Source organism: Sinocyclocheilus grahami, unplaced genomic scaffold, assembly GCF_001515645.1.
Source record: "Sinocyclocheilus grahami isolate Dianchi unplaced genomic scaffold, SAMN03320097.WGS_v1.1 scaffold356.1, whole genome shotgun sequence".
Classification (NCBI taxonomy): domain Eukaryota; kingdom Metazoa; phylum Chordata; class Actinopteri; order Cypriniformes; family Cyprinidae; genus Sinocyclocheilus; species Sinocyclocheilus grahami.
This window is the reverse complement of record NW_015505535.1, coordinates 618,509-638,179: the sequence shown is the minus strand read 5'-3', so window position 1 is coordinate 638,179 and position 19,671 is coordinate 618,509. Positions and strand designations below refer to the sequence as shown.

At 39.8% G+C, this 19,671-nt stretch overlaps 1 protein-coding gene across 5 annotated transcripts in view; it reads left to right on the top strand.

Annotated features, from left to right (window-relative positions):
• The window catches only part of auts2a (activator of transcription and developmental regulator AUTS2 a), a 405,306-nt gene that overhangs the window by 354,056 nt on the left and 31,579 nt on the right, over positions 1 to 19,671 (top strand). For all 5 annotated transcript variants that reach the window (XM_016229711.1, XM_016229710.1, XM_016229709.1 and 2 more), the window contains one exon: positions 11,659 to 11,707. In XM_016229711.1, the coding sequence (XP_016085197.1) occupies positions 11,659 to 11,707 (49 nt within the window). The remainder of the gene's footprint in view (positions 1 to 11,658; positions 11,708 to 19,671) is intronic.

The following is a 19,671-nucleotide window of genomic DNA, read 5'->3' as shown; positions in this document are numbered from 1 at the left end:
CCACATGAACATATATAATCTATATATGTAATAAATATATACTGTATATTTGTTTTTATTTATTAAATTTTTTTTGTTTTTTGTTTTTTTTTTACCCAAGAAAAAAAGTATGTTTATGAATATGTATCTGTTCATAAATATAGCCTTTTTTTGCTGGTAAATATTTCATAAATAAATGAATGAGAATACATACACATTTACATCCATCCATCCATATTTATTTATTTCATTGATTGATTGCTTAATAAATGTAAAAAAAAATAAGTAATATATAAATGATATTAATTTATCTGTCATGGAATTGCATCATCGTTTTGGGAAAAATTTCTGGGTATTATTGCAAATAAATTAAAAACTATTTTTGAGTTTGTTTTCTTGTTGTAAAGAAAACTTTAATGAAAATGTAACCAACATTTTCTGGCATATTTGCAGTACATAACTGTAGCTAAAAATATTAATAATTAAAAATGTTTGTGGCATGCCAGTGAAGTATTGGCAGGGTATGTAATAATTTGAACTAATGGTCCGACCAAACCAGCAGAAAAAAAATCTGTACTGTTGAGCAGTGTTACCTACACAAAGCCAGCTTTCACACACAGATCAACCTGACATGAAACTCACCTGCTCACACGTTTCTACATGCATACACACACAAATTACACACACTCATCATGCACATATGTTAACACTCTTCTCACATCATCATGCACACGCATACACATTCTCACCCATTAAAAAGCTGTGCAAATCTATATAAAAACAAATCAACACCCCTAGACTCACTTTGTGCAGTGTGCACGTTCTGCACGTGTGTGTGTTGTGCAGTGGAATAAACCGTACTGTGAATGTGTGCTTCTCTCCTCTCGGGGCACAGGCCTCACAAAGTGCACATTTAGTTTGTCAGAGGGATATAAGTGTCGAGAATGAGAGGAATTCCTCGATGCGGGTTCTGTGCAGGCCTTCTCAAAGGCATCTCTATTACAGCCAGACAGGCGGCCCTTATAACACAACACACAGATATGCATTGCAACCACCTGGAAATCTACTCTACAAATCAGTATAGCCAAGCCGCACAGGAGATTGAGCGTAAACATGCAAACACACTCTGAATGGGCTCTTTCAGAAGAGATTTAACATGATATAGTGGCTCTAATGCTTTTAAACACAACTTTATGAAACATTTCCTATGGCTCTAAAATCTGATTGGATGAGGCACATTCAACACTGTTGTTAATAGTGGTTTACCAGTTTGTTTTTTTAATGGCAGATGATGATTTATGGAGGGCAAGATGAACGGTGTAGTGCTAGTTTGTGTGTGTAAACACGACCATTCAAAAGTTTCAGTAAGTATTCAATATATATATTTGTTTTCAAAGAAGTTAATAATCTTAAGACTTAATACTTTTTGCAATTAATACTTATTCAGCAAATTGAAACTAAGAGAATGTAAGGAAACTTGTTACAAAAGCACATAAATCCTGTTCTTGTGACCTTTCCATTAATTAAAGAAGCCTAAAAAAATTTAATGGTTTCCACAAAAAAAATATTAAGCAGCATGTGTGTGCGCGTGTATAGTGTACATATATATTTAGTGCTGTCAAATGATTAATCGCGATTAATCGCATCTAAAATAAACGTTTTTGTTTAGATAATATATGTGTGTATACTGTGTATATTTATTATGTCTATATAAAAACATATGCATGTATATATTTAAGAAAAATATGTTATGTTTATATATTAAATATATTTATATATAATATAAAATATAAGAATATGAATATATAACTGTATAAACATGTAAATATTTTCAAAATATATACTGTATGTGTGTGTATTTATATATACATACATAATAAATATACACAGTATACGTACATATATAATATAAACAAAAACTTTTATTTTGGATGCGATTAATCAAATATTGTGTTGTCATTTTAGAGATCTATTTTATATATATATATATATATATATATATATATATATATATATATATTCATACAATACATATACATTTTTGTTGATGCAATTGATGAACATTTTGACTATCATTCGAGGTATGATTTGCTATTTTTCGGATGCATTTTGTCTTTGGAAATTCATTGTGGATTATTTTCATTGTTTCTTTTATCATTTTATAGATCAGTTGCAGCCATAGATAAATGTAATAATTTTTTTTAATGGTCTTTAATCATATTTATGTTGCACTGTTGCCCCTTCACCATGGTAAAATCACTGTAATGCCTCTTATCTTCTGCCTAGGTTCTACAGTATTATGTACAACCTAGAGCAGAAAATCTAACGTTTAAGATGCTGAGATAACCAGCCTTAACTAATTCGCTGGAAGGAATCTCAAGCAGAATGAGTAAATCCACCTTTCCTAATAGATGGTGATATGTTGTGTCACATTGTCAGTCTCCGCTTGTGTAGGCAAGTTGGCACACTCGAGATAAGACAGCGATTAGTGTGCTTCCTGATAACGACACATGTTAATCAGTGCAGACATCTCATATCTGTTGTGTGTTTGCGGGCTCTGATACACCTCTCTTATCAGTAATTGTTTTAATTGCCGTGTGCGGTTAATGAGATTCTGTCACAGATAAGTCTAGAGCAAATTGCAGGCGAGGACTGTGATTTGCCACCGCCGGCCCACTTTGAAGGGGAGATAATGAAAGGCCACGGTCACCACAAACATGGCGGGCACTCTCGGGGGGAGGGGCCAGAAACGAGCATGAAATATTTAAATCCAGACAGCTTCAAAGTAGATCCTCATGTGCCATAACCTTCACTTTCATCTTCATCGCCTCGTTGCATTACACACACACACGCACGCAAGCGCTCGTGTCAGCCAAAGGGTTAAGAGCGCTGTAGAGACTATTCCATTCTTCCCATCACACCCTCTTTGTTCAGTCTCCCCCGTCATTTCTCCCCCGTGTGTTCTCTGTTCATTCTGCCGCGTTCTTCTGTTACCTGCAGGGAAATCGAAGCTCTCTGTCTTTCTCTCCCACAAGATTTCTGACATGTTAAAGCTTTCTGTCACACAGGGGAGGCACACCTCCACCCATCCTCCTCTCCATCTCTCCGTCTCTCTGCCCCCCAGCAGGGTGGCAGCCAGAGAGAGAACAAGGACCTTATTTAGCTCAGCTCTCCCTGTGAAACGCAATTAGAAACCCCTCCAGGGTCGGTGGGCTGAGATGCAGTTAGAGAGACGGAGAGGAGGAAGGGGGGTTGAGAGAGACCTCCCTTGATGCCTGTCAGCCTGCTGGCGTTTGAAGTCTTGAGGCCATCTCTGATCCCCAGAGAGCCGGTCATCAGATGCCCACTTTGTAGCATTTCAGCCCAATGAAGCCCGGAGTGAGTCTGCCAAGGCGGCCGAGGGAGGGGCCGAGTCGTATTACTGCGTGCTGGGACTGACAGAGAGGTCTTGACAGAGCATTTGAGAGGCCTAGTGTTTCTGCTGCCATCCAGAGCGCTCTGGGCCCCAGCAATCTGTGGCAGGTCAGACAGATTTTGATGCCGCGTTTCCCGGTTATTTCCTGCCGTGATTCACCTTAAAGCCGCAGCGGGACATTTCTCTGTCTCGCTCGCCCTCCCTCTGTGTCTGTCTGTCTGTCTCTCATAATCCCTTTATTCTGCTTTCGCTCTCTCTCTGTCCCATGCTTGTTTTCGATACTTCAAAAATAGGTATAATATAGGCAAACCTCAACCTACTAATGAACAAAAGCAATCAAAATTAATATTGTGAAATATTATTACAATTCTATTTGAATGTATTTTAAAATGTAATTATCACCGGTGATTGCAAAGCTGAATTTCAGCCATTATTCCAGTCTATCAGTGTCACATGATCCTTCAGAAATCATTCTAATACTGATTTGGTGCTTAAGAAACATTTCTTATTATTACCAATTTTGAAAACAGTTTTCCTGGTTAATATTGTCTTTGATAAATAGCATTTATTTGAAATAGATTTTAGTTTGTAGCATTGTCTATACTCTCATTTTTGATCATTTTATCAAAATGTCCTTGTTGAATTTAAGTATTTCTTAAAAAATATATCTTACTGACCCCAAACCTTTCAATGGTACAGTAGGTTATTATTGTTAATAAAAATTATTATGAAGATCTGATGAAATGTGGGGGGTGGGGGTGTACTATCATATGTATAATATTACAATAAAACTAAATGCACAGATAATTATTATTTATGTATTATCATTATTTAGTTGTAGTATGTTCAGTCTGTGTTCAATGGTCAGGTATAATTATTCTTCAAAACCTGGCATTTGACTATCAAGGAATGATTGAATCAATCAATCAATAACATATAAATGACTTTACTTTTTGACACTTAAATTTGATAATTAACAATACGACAACAATTAACTGGCATGCAGCAAAGTGGTCACTGATACAAGTGTAGCAATCTCAAACAGCCTGGAGCATCATTTCCTGAAGTTTTTTTCTAGCCAATTTGAGCCGCCATTAGGCAGGGGTATTAATAGGGGATATTCATAAAGCCTGAACCAAAATGCCCACAAACCAGATCAGTGTGCTGTTTCGCTCTTTTTAGCTCTGAGCAGTTACACCTTTATGATACTGAGGAAGAATTAGATTTTTAACATGGTGCACATTATGGCATAATGTTCTCATAAAGAATGTTTCCATGTGTGTTATTACTTTCACGCTATAGCTAGCTAAATAATATCCATATGGCACGGGTTTATTTGAATGAATAGTTTCTGAATGTGTTTAACCACTATTATTTTCTTTGCATTCATGCATGCATTGGTGTTTCTGCTGATTTTTATGGCTCTTTTGTGTGACTACAGCACACAGAGTGACTGACTGCTCTGAAATGACTCTTGGCACGGTGACCCGTGCTCTCAGTCATGCCTGTAATTTGGACCAAAAGGGCCCTCTGCTTTTCTCTCCTTTCCTTCCCGCTGAAAACATGTCGAGTGAACAACAGATGAAAACTTATTAAGGGCGTAACCAGAGCATTTGAGACAGGAGGGATAAACCAATTTCCCCGTCCAGTTTGTTTTAAGAGAGTGAGAGAGCAGCTAGACCTGCACTGGGGCTTATCAGCCAACTGGCTCGACTCTGGCCCGTATCATTACGGGCTTCCAGATGGAGATAATGTTGAACATTGTAGTGCGCATACCATTTGCCTGCTCTAAACCGGCTTTTGACTGAGGGAGATAGTATAGATAAACTGATAATACTTCAGTTACACACTCGCCCTCTCTTTTTTTCACTGGGTAAGCTGAGTGCCTGTGTTTCATGGACCTGTGTGAAACCATACACGATGTGAGGTTCATATCGCAAAGCGTGGAAGCGGAAGATAATTTAGTCTGAATAGGCTGCTTTTAAAATTCCTAATGTCTCGCACTCCCATCTCCCCCTCACATTCGTGTTACCTAACATTCTCCATTCTTATCACACGTCCAATTGTCAGTATATTTTTAAAACATCACTGAACAAGTGTGTTGAAAGTTTACACATAATATCAGTGTGTGAATTAGTGTTGCACATCACATATTTGTGTGTGTTACTGCAGGCCGTGTACAGCTTCCCCCTACTGTTATGTGCTGTGTGAATGACAGATTAATATATGTATGGTAGGGAATCTGAGGAAGGAAGAGAGAGCGGCTGTCAGCGTGCTGTGTTTGGGGAGGAGGGAGATTAGAGGAGCTGTCATAGGCTGCGTTGAGCGGTCTCACACAGATAAGTCTCAGCAGCAAAAAGTGTTGTACCGCTGCCTGAAAACAGGGAGCGAGAGATGGAAGATTATCTGGAGTTTTGTGTGTGCGCCGCTCAAGGTTCACCTGTTTTGTTGACTTCCATTTCAAAGTGTTCACGTCTTTGGCTATTTAATAATGCATGCAAATACCTCTACAAGTAAATAAATTTGATTTTTGCCTCTTTAACCACTTTTATTTATACAGTAGACAGGGTATGATGAGGGGAAGCAGGGGAAACAAGGTCAGGAAATATTGCAGGCTAGACTATGTTGTATTGTCCATATAGAGTCTGAGCAAGGATGAAACCAAATGCAATAATTTAGGATAGGATATTTAAAATTAGGTAGGAAATTCTGCCATTGTTTACTTTCCCTCATGTCATTCCAAGCCTGTATGACTTTCTTTCTTTCTTTCTTTCTTTCTTTCTTCTGCAGAATACAAAAGAGGGGTCCAATGTTCTTTTAAATTTGACAGATTTAAAGGGATAGTTCACCCAAAAATTTACACTTATCACAGACTTATAAGTGCATTACTGCCACCTATCTCTCAAATGGACCATTGACACTCTATCTACAATCTCAGTTAGGAGTGTCAATGGTCCATTTGAGAGATAGGTGGCAGTAATGCACTTATAAGTCTGTGATAAGTCTGAAAGAAAACAGGTTGACAATCATATTGAATCCAACATTTGGTAATAATATAACATCATAAAATATTTACAAGAAATGTTTTAAAAGGCCGGTCATGTCTATAGGGGCTACAGCCACGTGACTTAAATGTGTGCTAACCACAAAGCCACGGGTCACACGTGCTAACTAAAAAAAATGTTGGTTTAAAAGTGGTTTATGGTCTCTCCAGAGGCAACAAAAGGTGTAGCTGTCCCACCTTCCCATTCATTCCTCTTGTGAACAGTGCCGTGTAAAGACCTGTGCTTAGCAGATTGCAGACAGGAGCTGCGGATGGAACCGGAGGAGACTTATCGCTTTGAATTTCTGTTTGTGGAAAAGAACCGAGGAAAGAAGATCACTCCATCTTTGCAACTGTGTCCACAGCTCTTTTGTCTCATGAAAACTCTTTCCCCTCCTCTGCGCTGGCATTGTTGATGTGGTGTTTTACACACCACTAATACCATCCCGAAGGCCTCCCAGATGAGCTGGTCAATGTTCCCTCCTGACTGGTGAAGTTTTAAGTGTCACTAGAAATGGACCTTTCTTTTGAGTGCCTCTCAAAGGCCCCAGCTGAAAAGAGCACAGAGAGAATACAAGAGAGGAGATTACAGACAAGGGCCAGTCAGAGCTACCCTATTTAACACATTATATCCAGTCCCCTCAGGTTACACTTATGCACAGCAATATTTTAAAAGAGAGCGAGGGAGAATGAGAATGAGAGATTGCTTCCGCAATAGCCGTAGAGACCATAACAGAGCGCCGATCTCCTGTGATTGCAATCTAGCGCAGAGTTCCTGTGAAATTAAACCATGCGTTTTGAGTGGGAAAGAAAGCAGAGAAGCGAATGGGAGGGAGGGATAAAGGCAAAATGCGGCTCTGGTTACTTTGAAGCAGAGGATCAAGGCCAGAAAAGGAATAAAATATGACAAAACGACAGCAGAAAGGGCTTATGGTCTATACACTATGTACTGGCATACATAGCATAACTCCAAATATTAATGTTTGATCTCCTATTCCACTTTTCTGGCAAGCTTCACCAAGTGCTTTTCCATACCCCACTGCCACTTCAAATTAGTTTCTTGGCAGCTTTACTACATGTTCTCTCACTGCATTTCCTTCCATTTCTTTCTTTCTCTCTCTCTTTTTCTGCCTGCCGTTTCATTTGAATTAAAAATAATCTGCGCCGAGAGATCCGGACGTTAATTGTGGAGCGGAGAGCGGTAATCACAGGCTTGAGGTTTCGCTCAAATCTGATGATAGGCATTTAGGAAAGCGAGCTCTGATTTCGGGGAAGAAGGCTGCTTTGGTGCACCTCATCCAAACCCCGACATGCTCCATATATGTAATCATAATATAATCATATCTATTTAATCAAATATAGATGAAAAAGGGACATTTTTTTTTATAGCCAAACCAATTTTGCCACGGTTACTCTACGTCCAAATAAAAATATACTATGCGGTTTGGGAAAAAAATTACAAGTATAATATATTATGTAGTAAATGTGAACCTCAAATTTAAAAAAAAAAGAAAGTAATATCATACATGGATCTGTTTTAATTTTAAATGAAACTTCATTAGAACTCATTGCTCATATAAATATCCATAACCGCACGTGCAATTACCAGTGATGTTTCCTTGACTCTCAAAGGGTGTTTGATAGTGGCCCTGCTGACAACCTGATCCTGGGACCCGGAGCAGGGGGCCCCTAAGCAGTGCTGAACTTGTCCTCCATAGCCTGCACTTAGAGTCTCATAGGCCTAATAAGCTTCAGCTGCCTCTGGATCCTTAAAGCCTGTTGGCCTGAACCTAGATTACCTCAGGCTTGTTGTGACAGAAATTAGCGGAGGGCAAAAATGTGTGAGTGGGAGTATTTTAAAAGTCCACCCCCTCCTCTCCCTTGAGTGGCATTGACTTCTCTGTGTTGTGTTAAGAGCCAGTCTGGTCCCTTAAGATGGTTTACTGCATTTCATTTCTTTTTTACTGTCAGTTTATCTATATGAAGTTAAGACAAATAAATGCGAGAAGACAAAAACACAATTTTATGCAAACTCTAAATATATTTTCGTACACAATTTGGTGTGAGTGTGTTTTGTAGCTAATAATTTAGAATAATATGTTATAGTAGTAGTATAATCTTTTACTACAAATAGAAGCAGAATAATAGTTTTAAGACATGTAGTATTATAATTTTTAAAATGTAGCTTTATTTTCATTGTATTTTATTGTCAATTTTCATTGACATTTTTTCTATTTTAATTCTATTTTAATAATTTAAAATTAACATTTCATTTTTTTGTTTCATTTTGCAATTCTAAATTTCAAAGTTCAGTTTCAATATATGAAAATACTGTACTCTGTAGATTACATGTGCTGAATTTGTGGAATAAGTATATTTTAATTCACACAGAGAAAAATAAACTCATGTCTGTTTGGTTGAGGCAGATGTTGGAGGTTGAGCGGGGTCTTACTGTATATTGATGGAGCGTGCAGCTCCTTTTTTCCCCCAGGCTCAAAGGAGAAGGGGTGAGAGATATAGAGAAGGAAAGATAAACATCCAGCAATAAGCTAACACATTCTCTTACTCTGTTGGGGGCAGTCAAGGTCAGAGGTCACTGCAATGCGAGTCCCTTGTTAATCCATTGACCCGCAGTGCAGAGGGTTAATACTGGTTTGCTAAACCAAGGGACCCCAAATCAGTCAGATTATGGAGATTTTCCAGGAATGTCCGGCATTATCTGAAGATTGCTGGATTGTTTGGGTTTGAGTGTTCATGGACTGAGGTTAGTGGAATTAGATCTTCAAGCTTTTCCTCAAACCCGGAGGGAAGGAGGTTAACATTACACCACGGTTTGGAAACACAATTAAGTCCCGTCTTAGCGTAATCGTCGCAGACGTGGTTGATCAGTTTAGTCTTTAATTATTTTTCCTGGTGTTAAATAACCTGCCATGTTAGTCCCAACAATACACAGCGCAGCTCTCTCCCTCTTCTTATTTTTTAAGGATGCGGTCACATTTAGAAAAGAATCCTTGCAATATAAGCAAAACATTTCCCCATGCAGATTTCGCATCGGGTTCAGGTTTTTCAAGTGGTGACCAGAAAAGTATTCTACTTTGAAAGTGACTTCGGTTTTCATACATTGACACTAATTATTCAGCAGGGCAAAGGGTGCTGTTCTGGGTCAGCCTGGGTGATTCTAAACCCTGTGAAGGAAGGCTGTGGCAGGGAGCCAGGGAGGTGTGTGCTGCTCATGAAGAGAGGCTCTGTCTCCCTCCCCCTCATAGTAGCTGCACCCTACTGGGAAATTCATTAGCAGCTGACATCATCTCAGTCCGGCCATAGAGTGAAAGAATATCATTCTATCCCAGTTCCCTCCTCTTCTCTCTCTCGCTCCGTCTCCCGTTTGCACTCTGTCAGGACTCCTCTGCCAGTAGCTCTCACTGAGCGTCGTACACACACACACACCGTCTGTCCGGTGAAGCTGAGCGGAGGAAGCACGCTCCCTGTGCGTGAGGCAGAAACAAGCGGGGGGTAGGAGCTGAATGAAGTCAGGTTAGAATCAGGAAGTGGGAGGACCTGGTCTCGCTGTGGGTGAATGAGAGAGAGTTTGTGTGGATAGAGGCAGCACTTGCGCGAGGAACGGGAGCCAGCGACAGGACACGAGCTTGAAACCAGCGACGATTTCGAGGAAAGGAAGCGGCTTTACTCCACCCATTCTGCCGATAGGAGAAAAATACTGTACGCTTTGTTGGATTTTCTTGCTCTGCACGAGCGCGCGGGAGATGGTTTGTCAACTGAGCGCGCGCCCCTGAAAAAAAGCACATAAGTCCGTGTCCGTTAAGCGACGGTTGGCGAGGATTTCAAACGACCAAGTCGCACGAAGAGGAGGACGAACTGAAGGATTTCTCCACTTCTCTGCGCTCTTGGGGACCAGACACATGGCTGCCTTTGTCCGAGAGCCTCTCTCGCTTTGAGCTCTGGATGTTTTTCTGGTTTCTCTTCTTCCCTTGCAAAGGTTCCTTATTTTGCATGGCTGTCAGTCGCTCAAAAGGAGCGAGAGGAATTCGCCGCCTGTTTGTGGATTACTTTGTTTGACAAGCAGAATGTGAAACGGCGTATTTAACGTTACTAAACCTCCTGAAAGTGATTTCTTGACTTGTTCTTTTCGTCCGTGCCAACCTCGCCACATCTAAAGGTACACCTCACCTTTATATCCCTCTCAAATGGATTTTTTTTTAAGTTCATATTTCGATTACCACAATGTCATTCGACGTTTTAGGGGAAATAAAAGCAGTTTCGGTGGATTACTCGATGGCTGGAGGATTAGGAGCGCTGTTTTCTTGTCGCTGGTTGTGGATAATTGTAACGTTAGTTGAAATCTCTGCAGTGAATGTTGCCAGATGTTTTTTTAATAAAGCGGTCGCGCAAACGCATCTTTGTGTGGAAGCGATGTCTCTTGAAGTCATGTGTTAATGAATGCATATCACATTATTATTATCATTATTATTCACGTCTTCAGCTGTGAAAATGGCGTGAACGTTTTTTATGGAGCTAATTTAAGCTAAGAAATGTATTTTAAATGGGCAAATATTTGAGAGGGTTGTCGCACCTTGTCAGTGTCGTTTTTGCCTCGAGCTGGATATGGATATAGTGTTGCTAAACCTGTCAGAATAATTGCTTTACAATGAGCTGTTTTTCTGATAATATATTCATAGCTATGTATTCAACGAAAGACATAAAAATGTCCCATTGTAAGTCTACATCCACGCAAAAGCTCATCTGTTTGTTAGTGTGTTGGTTAATTAGTGTAAAATTGTTAAAAAATAAATAAAAAGTGCACATAGCTCTGTATTATTTTTCTCTCGAATGACAGTGGAGAGTAAGGTTAGATGCTAATGGGTGGATTGTAATGGTTCTATCTTTGTTGCTGTTTAGCCAATTTAATTAGCCGATGCCCCTTTGACACCACATTGTCACTTAAATAGGCTTTCATTACCTAAACGCTGTGTAAATTGCAACGCTGGATGTTTGCACAATAACATAGCAATGTTAATGTGTTCAACCCGGTTTCAAGTGCAGCGCGTCGTTTGGCGCATGGAGCCACAGTGCCATCCAGTGGCCGCTCTGGGAGTTGACTGAATGTTTTCTCCATTAGTGTTGCGCTACCTTTGATGATGAAGCCCACCTGCTTGGTTCTGAAACAGATGTACTGACTCTCTCTTTCTCGCTCCCTTCTCAGGGCTCAGATGCCAGCTCAGAGAAACTCTTCAGCACAGCTGCAGTTAAAGGTACGTGGTGGACTTTCTTTATTCCATTCTGCATGAATGTTTATTGCTTGTGCAAATCACAGTTGTGTAATGGTTGTGTAATGGATTTTATTGTTTCTATAGAGGCACATACTCTAAATGGTTATGGTTGACAATTAAAATGAAATTATATTTTAAAGGCGTTATTTTAATGTTACTAATTGATCTAAAAATGAATATTATCATCACCACTGTATGTGAGGATAACCCTGGTCTATATAATATTATGTGAGTAACTGCGAAGCATGCAATCTTTGATGCTTCACAAGTCATAAACTAGAATCCGTCACATTATTTCAGACAACCTTATTTACCAATATTGCATTCAGATTACACTTAATGTGTTTTGCTTTCCGGGGTGGCATGGGAAATAACGCATTTCCTCAAGGCTGACTACGATTCCATTGACAGGCACAGTGTGTTGTATCCGTGCTTTCTCACAGCTTATGGGCTGGGAGAAATCCATCTGAGCCACTCTGTTAAACAGATCCCAATGTGCTGCCGAGTGATGAATGAGAAAATCCATTTCAGGCGCGCAGCATGTTTAAACGCCACACACTGGGTCCCATGTGCAGCGGCGTCTGGCTTCTGTTATGGAAATTGATTAGTTGTGAAATGCTAAATAAAGGTGCTGGATCTGCGGCACAGACGGTAGTGGAAGAAGCAATTCTACCCTGCTGGTTTGATACTCCTCGTGTGTGATATTGTTTGCCGTGTCTATTTTAAAAGCACGCTTTGTGTTTATACAGTGAGGAACTGCGATGCGCGCACCGTCTGTTCTTTGTGTGCATGTAAACGTCCCGCCATGTGCGTAGGAAGTTGGTTCGTGTGGAGTCTGCGGTAAGAACGCGTAAGTCAAAGGATCCGGGGAGTCAGTTGAGTTGCTTTTAAAACCTCAGTGTCTTTAGACAGCAGGAGCCCATCAGCACACCGCTAATTTGCTTTTAAAGTCTTTGGAATTTGAGCTCCCCCATTTTACAAACCCCGGACAGGCCAACATAATGGAGCCCAGCCTTGTGAATCCACATTCCTCTGTAATGGTGCGTTACCAGGATGGAGAGCATGATGGGTGGGGTGGGGTGGGTAGGGGGCGACGGAGGCTGGAAAGAGATCTGACCCCGGGGAGGAGGTGAGAGAGAGAGCGACTGATTGATGCCGACAAGCCCCTTGTTCCTCCTTTTCCCCCTTGCTTCTCTCCCTCGGGACCCCAAACACATTTCCCACATTCTGCTCTTTGAAGGCCTTTCGAGGTTTGATTTGTGAGGTTCAGAGGGAAAGGCTTTCCCTCCTGGAGACGCCTCGCCGTGGCCATTACGACCCCTCTGAAAGGATTAAAACTCCCATTGTGCGCCTTAAACTAACACATGCCCGCCTGCTCTGCTTCTGAAAAGCTGGCGCTTGGGAAACAGTACACAAATATGCTTTCTCTTCTCACTGACTGCCAGGCCACTTCGTCTCCCTTCAGACTCTATTTCCATTTAAATGTGTGTATTTTCTCTCTCGTTTCCCTCTCTCCTTCACGTTCCCCTTGTCCCCTTCTCGCCTTGCCATATGCAAATCTTTTCATTGGCAGAAGGGATGGAGAAAAGAGGATCGTCCTCCAAAGCACAGGTGCAAATGAACTTGGGCGCTGTGGTATTTTTATTGGAGGGTTTTAGGAAGATGAAAGCTGGCGAGTGTACACAGGACGCTGCTTTCTGTTACAGAGGATTACCATTCGCTCAGACTCTTAACCCTTACGAACAAAAGAAGAAAGAGAACGTAGAACTGAAGAGCTGAGAGACAGGCAACAGAAAAGCTGTCAATATTTGCCTGGAGCCTAGAACCAGAGGCTCGCTGCTGTGTTTTTCACGCTTAGGTGGTTGACGCTCACAAAATGCCTCACATTCAACAGCGAGATGAGAGGGAAGAGTCGCCTCTGAGGGGAAAATATAGATCAAACTCCAAAAGAGCAGAGCAAAACTGATCTTAGATCATTTATTGGGCTGTAGGCCATTTTGAGCACTGGAGAGGGAAGAGAAGGAGGGATAAACAGATGTCATTGTCAGTTTTGTCACATAATTTGTGGCAAATTTTAAGATTAAAAAGACAAAGTTAAAAATTAAACAATTTCCAAAGTATCAGGAAATTAATAATAATCCAACTATGCAGTAAAAATGCACTAACCTCTAGGTATCTTAGAGTTGATCTTGCTTTATGGATGGTAATCATATTACGCTTCTATAGAGGCACATAGCTACATAGGTTGTCCTGTAAGTGACAACCTGTTCAGTACTGTTTACATAGATGCCCACTTCACATGTTCTTTGCCGAATTAGACCTTCTCTTCGCCTCTCCTCTCCTCTCCTTTTCTCCCTCCTGATGTTTTGTGTAATTGTTGCTTGTTTTCTTTTTTTCCCTCCTCATTGCGCTGTCTCTCACTCCTATTAAGCAGAATCATTAAATGTTCGACTTAATTACTGTCTCTCTCACATAGCCTGCAGGTGGCTGCCAACCAGCCTGCCTCAATTAGTGTATTAATTTCCTTTTGCTCAATTTCGAAGCAAGTAAGAGGGAGAACAACAAGGAACTGTGACCAGTTAACTACTGTGATATGTAACTAACTATGTTTCATCAAGGGATTCTGAGACTCTGTAGCACTATCTTTGTTTATCTGTTTGTTGATAAGAGGTGTTTTTCAATTATGTTGTTCCCTCCATGCTGTTTAATGTGAGACCAAACTGTTTGCAAACACGGAGCAGACCATCATTTTTGCATTTCATTATATTTGGTTACAGTTTATTTTAAGGTGTCCTTGTTCCAGTGTAATTATACATTTAAGTACTGAGTAATATCAATTAACATGTAGCCTCCTTACTATATGGTTAGGGTTTGGCTTAGTGTTATTTGCATGTAATTATGCATCATGCATATAGCATGTGTAACATGGACACCTTAAAATAAAGTGTAACTATTATTTTTCTGTTATTATCTTAGGATCAAAAAAAAATTTAAATGCATGGCTTCCAGTTTGGTGTTGTTATGAACTTGAGATTTCTATACTAATTAGGGATGCACCGAAATGAAAATTCTTGGCCGAAGCCGAACAAAATGAAACACTAGGCCGTAGACCGAATACCGAACATGGTTTTTCACATTTTTCCCCCATGTAGGCCTATTTTGCCTTTTTTTTCACCATTGCATTGATTAAATTGTCAAAATGTGCTTTTTACTGTTTTGTCCTGCTTTTCAAATTAAAAAACAACTATTTAAAAATATTTACTTAACACTGAACATTTTTTTAGCATTCTAGCAGACATTGTACCAACAATTTAACTTAAAATTAATAAGTTTGTAAAATAATATTTTTTGGCTATTTTTGAGATTTGAATCAGGCATGTATTTTTTTACTGTACAACTAAAGGCAGCCTTGCTAAGCAGAAGATAATTATTTTAAAACATTAGAATATATTACAGATCCCAATTTGAACACTGTGTGAATGTTATAATAAATGTATTAATAGAGCTGTTGTAGGGTAATTATTATTATCATTATAATTGTCTTACTTTTTTATTTCATTTTACAGAACGACAGTAAAATTACAATACTATCATTTATGAATGTCGATGGAGTTGTTGCTTTTGCTCTGCTTTTATTTTGTCAGAAACCCGCAGGAAGATCTCGGTGCTTCTTTTTGTTGACAACAGCATGCAGATTTATAAATGAATATCATTACGAATTTGGGAAGATGTTTGTCGCACGTATCACATTGTCACATGCCTTTTAAAAAAATTATCAAAAACATTACTGAGCAACTGACGTGTAATAAGTTCAGTGCAGATTTTCCACGCGCTTTGGACTTTGAACCCTGGCACCACGAGCTTGTGCAGCGCTGTCAGAATACATGCAATTCGTGCGTGCATTAGAAAATATAACATTCTGCAGTTTATTTACTAACCGCTTGAGGTAATTTCGCAATTTCAATCATCATACAGTAACCTAACCACCAGCATTAACCACCTCATCTTCTCATCGGAGATGCGATGCAGCACTAAACGGTGCTTCGTGCTTGTAATGATTTCTGATAGTTTTAAATACTTTCACACTGCCGACATGTTTGCTGCATTAGTGCGTGCCTCTATTTGATCGCGTTCGTCATTGTACGGTACATAATATTTGGCCATTTTGCTTATTCGGCAGAACAACAAAAGATATATTTTTTGCTATTTTCGGCCGAATAATTTCGGTTGCCGAATATTCGGTGCATCCCTAATACTTATAAGTTATATTGACAAAAAAAATCTTCAAGATGTCTCTGAAGGGTCTGTCCAATGCAAATTGGTTTTATTCTGCAAATACAATTAGAGGGAACATTAATTATTTTTGTTAATTAAATGCTTTTTCACTGTAAATGTCTGATATCTTGTTTATTGCAGATTATAAATTGAGTCTGACATTGTATTGGCCATATTTAGACTTGAATGATAAGACAGAGCTGTCACTACAGACTCCACTCCAGATACCTCATTCTCTCTCTCTCTCTCTCTCTCTCTCTCTCTATCTATCTATCTATCTATCTATTTCTCTCTCTCTATCTTTCTCTCTGTCAGTATGCTGTCAGTGTCCCACTTAGGAGCGCCTCAGCATAGGCCCAGACCACTAAACAGATTGTTTTTGATTTGTTTGGCAATAATTCCCAGTAATGGAATTTGTTTTCATTTCTAGCATCATTCATAAGACAGAAGGTAGCCATTTTGTGAGTGCTGTGTTTTATTTATGCCTGGTCACGCATTGAATGAAATCTAGCTACTGCCACCAGTCACACAATGTCTGCTGTGGTGCACATCTAATGCACAATGTAATATTTATTTGTTTAGTACATAGCTTGGTTGCTTATATATAAAAATCACAGAAGCTGATCAGATGTCTTGTACAATATTGAATGAATGAGCACTTCACAAGCATGAAGGCAGGCAGTGGAGCACACATCTGAAGAGCAGGACTCGGGTGAGGCCCTGTGTAGAAAGTGTAATTTCACTGACGATGACATTGTCGAGAGATTGAAAAAGTGGGGGAGAGAGGATGAAGAGAAGGAAAGAAGAGGCAGTGAGATGAAGTTTGAGGCAGATGAGCGTTGTTAAGAGCTGGATGGATGGATGTGGAGAGCTCTTGAGATAGCGGAGCGCTCGCTGAGTGCTGTTGTCTCACAAATGTCTGATGCTTCAGGAGTGTATGTGTGTGTTTGTATGAATGTTTGCATACCAGATTTTGTGTGCTTGACACTGGCTTGAAATGCTTTTTTTTTTTGCATTTCATGCATGCTTTCCACCTTATTTTGCAACATGGAAATAAGCTGTTTCCTGTAAATAGACAAGACTGCCTGTTTATATAGGTAAATTACTAAAAGAATAACAAAGTATAGTACACTGTAAAACTATTTGCACTACAAACCAATGTGTTTGTTTACAATATTAAATTGAAATAACATAGCAAATACCAGTTTGCAACAACAAGCATCATAATGAGTCTGTATTTGTACATCTAAAATAATTGGTAGCGGTTGACAGGCACACTCTTGCACAACCTTGCACATTCACAAGTGCAACCTTGCACATTCAAGTTAAAAATGTCTGCATCTGCTCTAACATTGGAAATAAGGTGGATAAAACAGATGTATGTAGCTTTTAAATAGTTGTACGTTTGCAAACAGGGCGATAAAAAGGGTATGATCCACACACGAAAATCCATACATGTTATTTATGCGCAATTTTTATTAATTTGGAAAGTGATGTTATGGTCTTGGGTCATTTTATTGCTTGGCAACAGCATAAAGTTAAGCTAACACCCAAATCTAGATTGGAAATGGACGTCTTGTCACAGTGTAACAAACCTAAGCATTATAATTGACAAATCTGTTTACACTGCTGGTCTGGTAAAAGCAATTCTCATGGCTTATTGCTTTAACATTTCATCTTTAGTCAATAATATATATACGCAATCTCTCAGGTTGTCTGCTTGTGTTGTCTTGTTTTATGTTGAGTAACCAATTGGAATGAATGATTGTTCAAGTCAAAGTTTCCTGTTTTCTTTCTTGCTCCTTTGAGGATCAATGAAGAACATCCGTCAGTCTGTTTGTTTTGGGGGAGGTAACTGATTTTTTTGTTCTCAGTCAGCTCAGCTAGCCTTCCTCATACTGGTCATGTCTTTATAGTTTGTATAGAGACTGTAATTTATGGCTCCGTAAGAGTGTGTGTGTGTGTGTGTGTGTGTGTGTGATGAGAGACGGGCTGTAATTCACAGCACATTGTGTTTGTAGTCTGCAGCAATGTCTCATCCCCTGACACACAGACACACAGAGGTTAACACACCATGGGCAACATCCTGATTTACTCCCCAAGGCCAGCAAACAATAGTGCCACCCACTCTCACAGCCTGCCCAGTGATGTGTGTGTGTGTGGTTGTCCTTTACGTATGAGTAAGCATTGTTGTATAACCATACGATTATTGTTTTTCCAGTAGGCTTGCTATAAGTGGTTTTCCTGCCACGGGGAACGAGAGTGTGTTTTAAAACACAGCTTTAACTAGAGCCGCACACTAACGGTGCTGGGAGAAGAGGTGGAGATGCCGTGTAACTGGTGATGAATTAGAAGTCATACACTCGTTTAACGCTATCCATCATCTCGGTCCGTCCCGTCTGTAGTCATAACAGAGCCACGACTGCACTCCTACACTCTCTCTCAATCTGTCCCTCTCTCTCAAAGAGGTCATTCCGAGGTTGTTCGCAAACCCCAGAGGTTGAAGGACTAAAGTAAATTCATCCATCTTGGTGACTAGAGGAGGGTGCAGAAAGAGAGGAAGAAAGAGAGGCCAGGGAGACAAGAGACATTGTGTAAACACTATACTATATCCGACATGCTACGTTAAACGCAGGGAGTCTGGAAGCCATCAAGCTAAATGAAAGTCAAGTGCAAACATTTGAATGGGCCGCACTCCAGAGATAAAAGTAGCACCTACTTAGGGGCACAGGGCAACTGCTAGCAACACTTTTGGACTTCTTTTTACATGTCATTGTCTCAGTTTCTTAAATTTGGAATTTGGAATCTGTGTCTACGGGCGAATTCCAAACGGAGGTGAGCATCCCTATGCCCTACTCCCTTCAAAGGGCAGAGCCCTTTGTGTGTTCTTTTAAGGGTGTAGGCCTGGCATTACTGTCTCATATTTGCATTTGGAACTCCCTTGGCGAAGTGAATGACTGACTAAACGTTACCTTGACAACGCTGTGCATGTGTGCAGCATTCAGCACTCCATCAGTTGTTGCAAATAAATATTTCTTATCCTTATTATTATTTTATTTAAATATCATCTCACTAGGGGTGTAACGGTACACGTATTCGTACTGTACGGTTCACGGGGCAAATTCCAAATGGAAGTGATCATCCCTATGCCTTTGAAGGGCAGAACCCTTGGAGTGGGGACTTTGGAGTGAGCAGGGCACGTGCGTGCCATTATGTAGTCGTTTGGAATCCACTTTGCAAAGGGAGCGACGTAATTTCCTCATTATCTTCAGCTGGGATGTGCTGACGTACACCAGCATAAAAAATATACATTTTATATTTTAAAAAGTTTTCATATATAGCATATTTTAAAAATATAAAATGCATGTTTATTTGCAACAGTTAAGCTAACAACAATAAAAAGACATATATGCCAGTAAAACAGCGACATCAGCTGACGGACACCGTGCTGCGTTGTCACGGAACATCCCAGCTGAAGATATGAATGAGGAAATGTAATAAAATTAAGTCTAGATGCTAATTTGTTTAGCTCAGATGCCATGGTGAGCTCAGCCATGTTGAAATGCATACAGTGCAAGAGACAGTCTCAAAGTTTTTATTCTATTTAATGATAGAATACTGTATCTTTGTACAAAAGCCACTATATATATATATATATATATATATATATA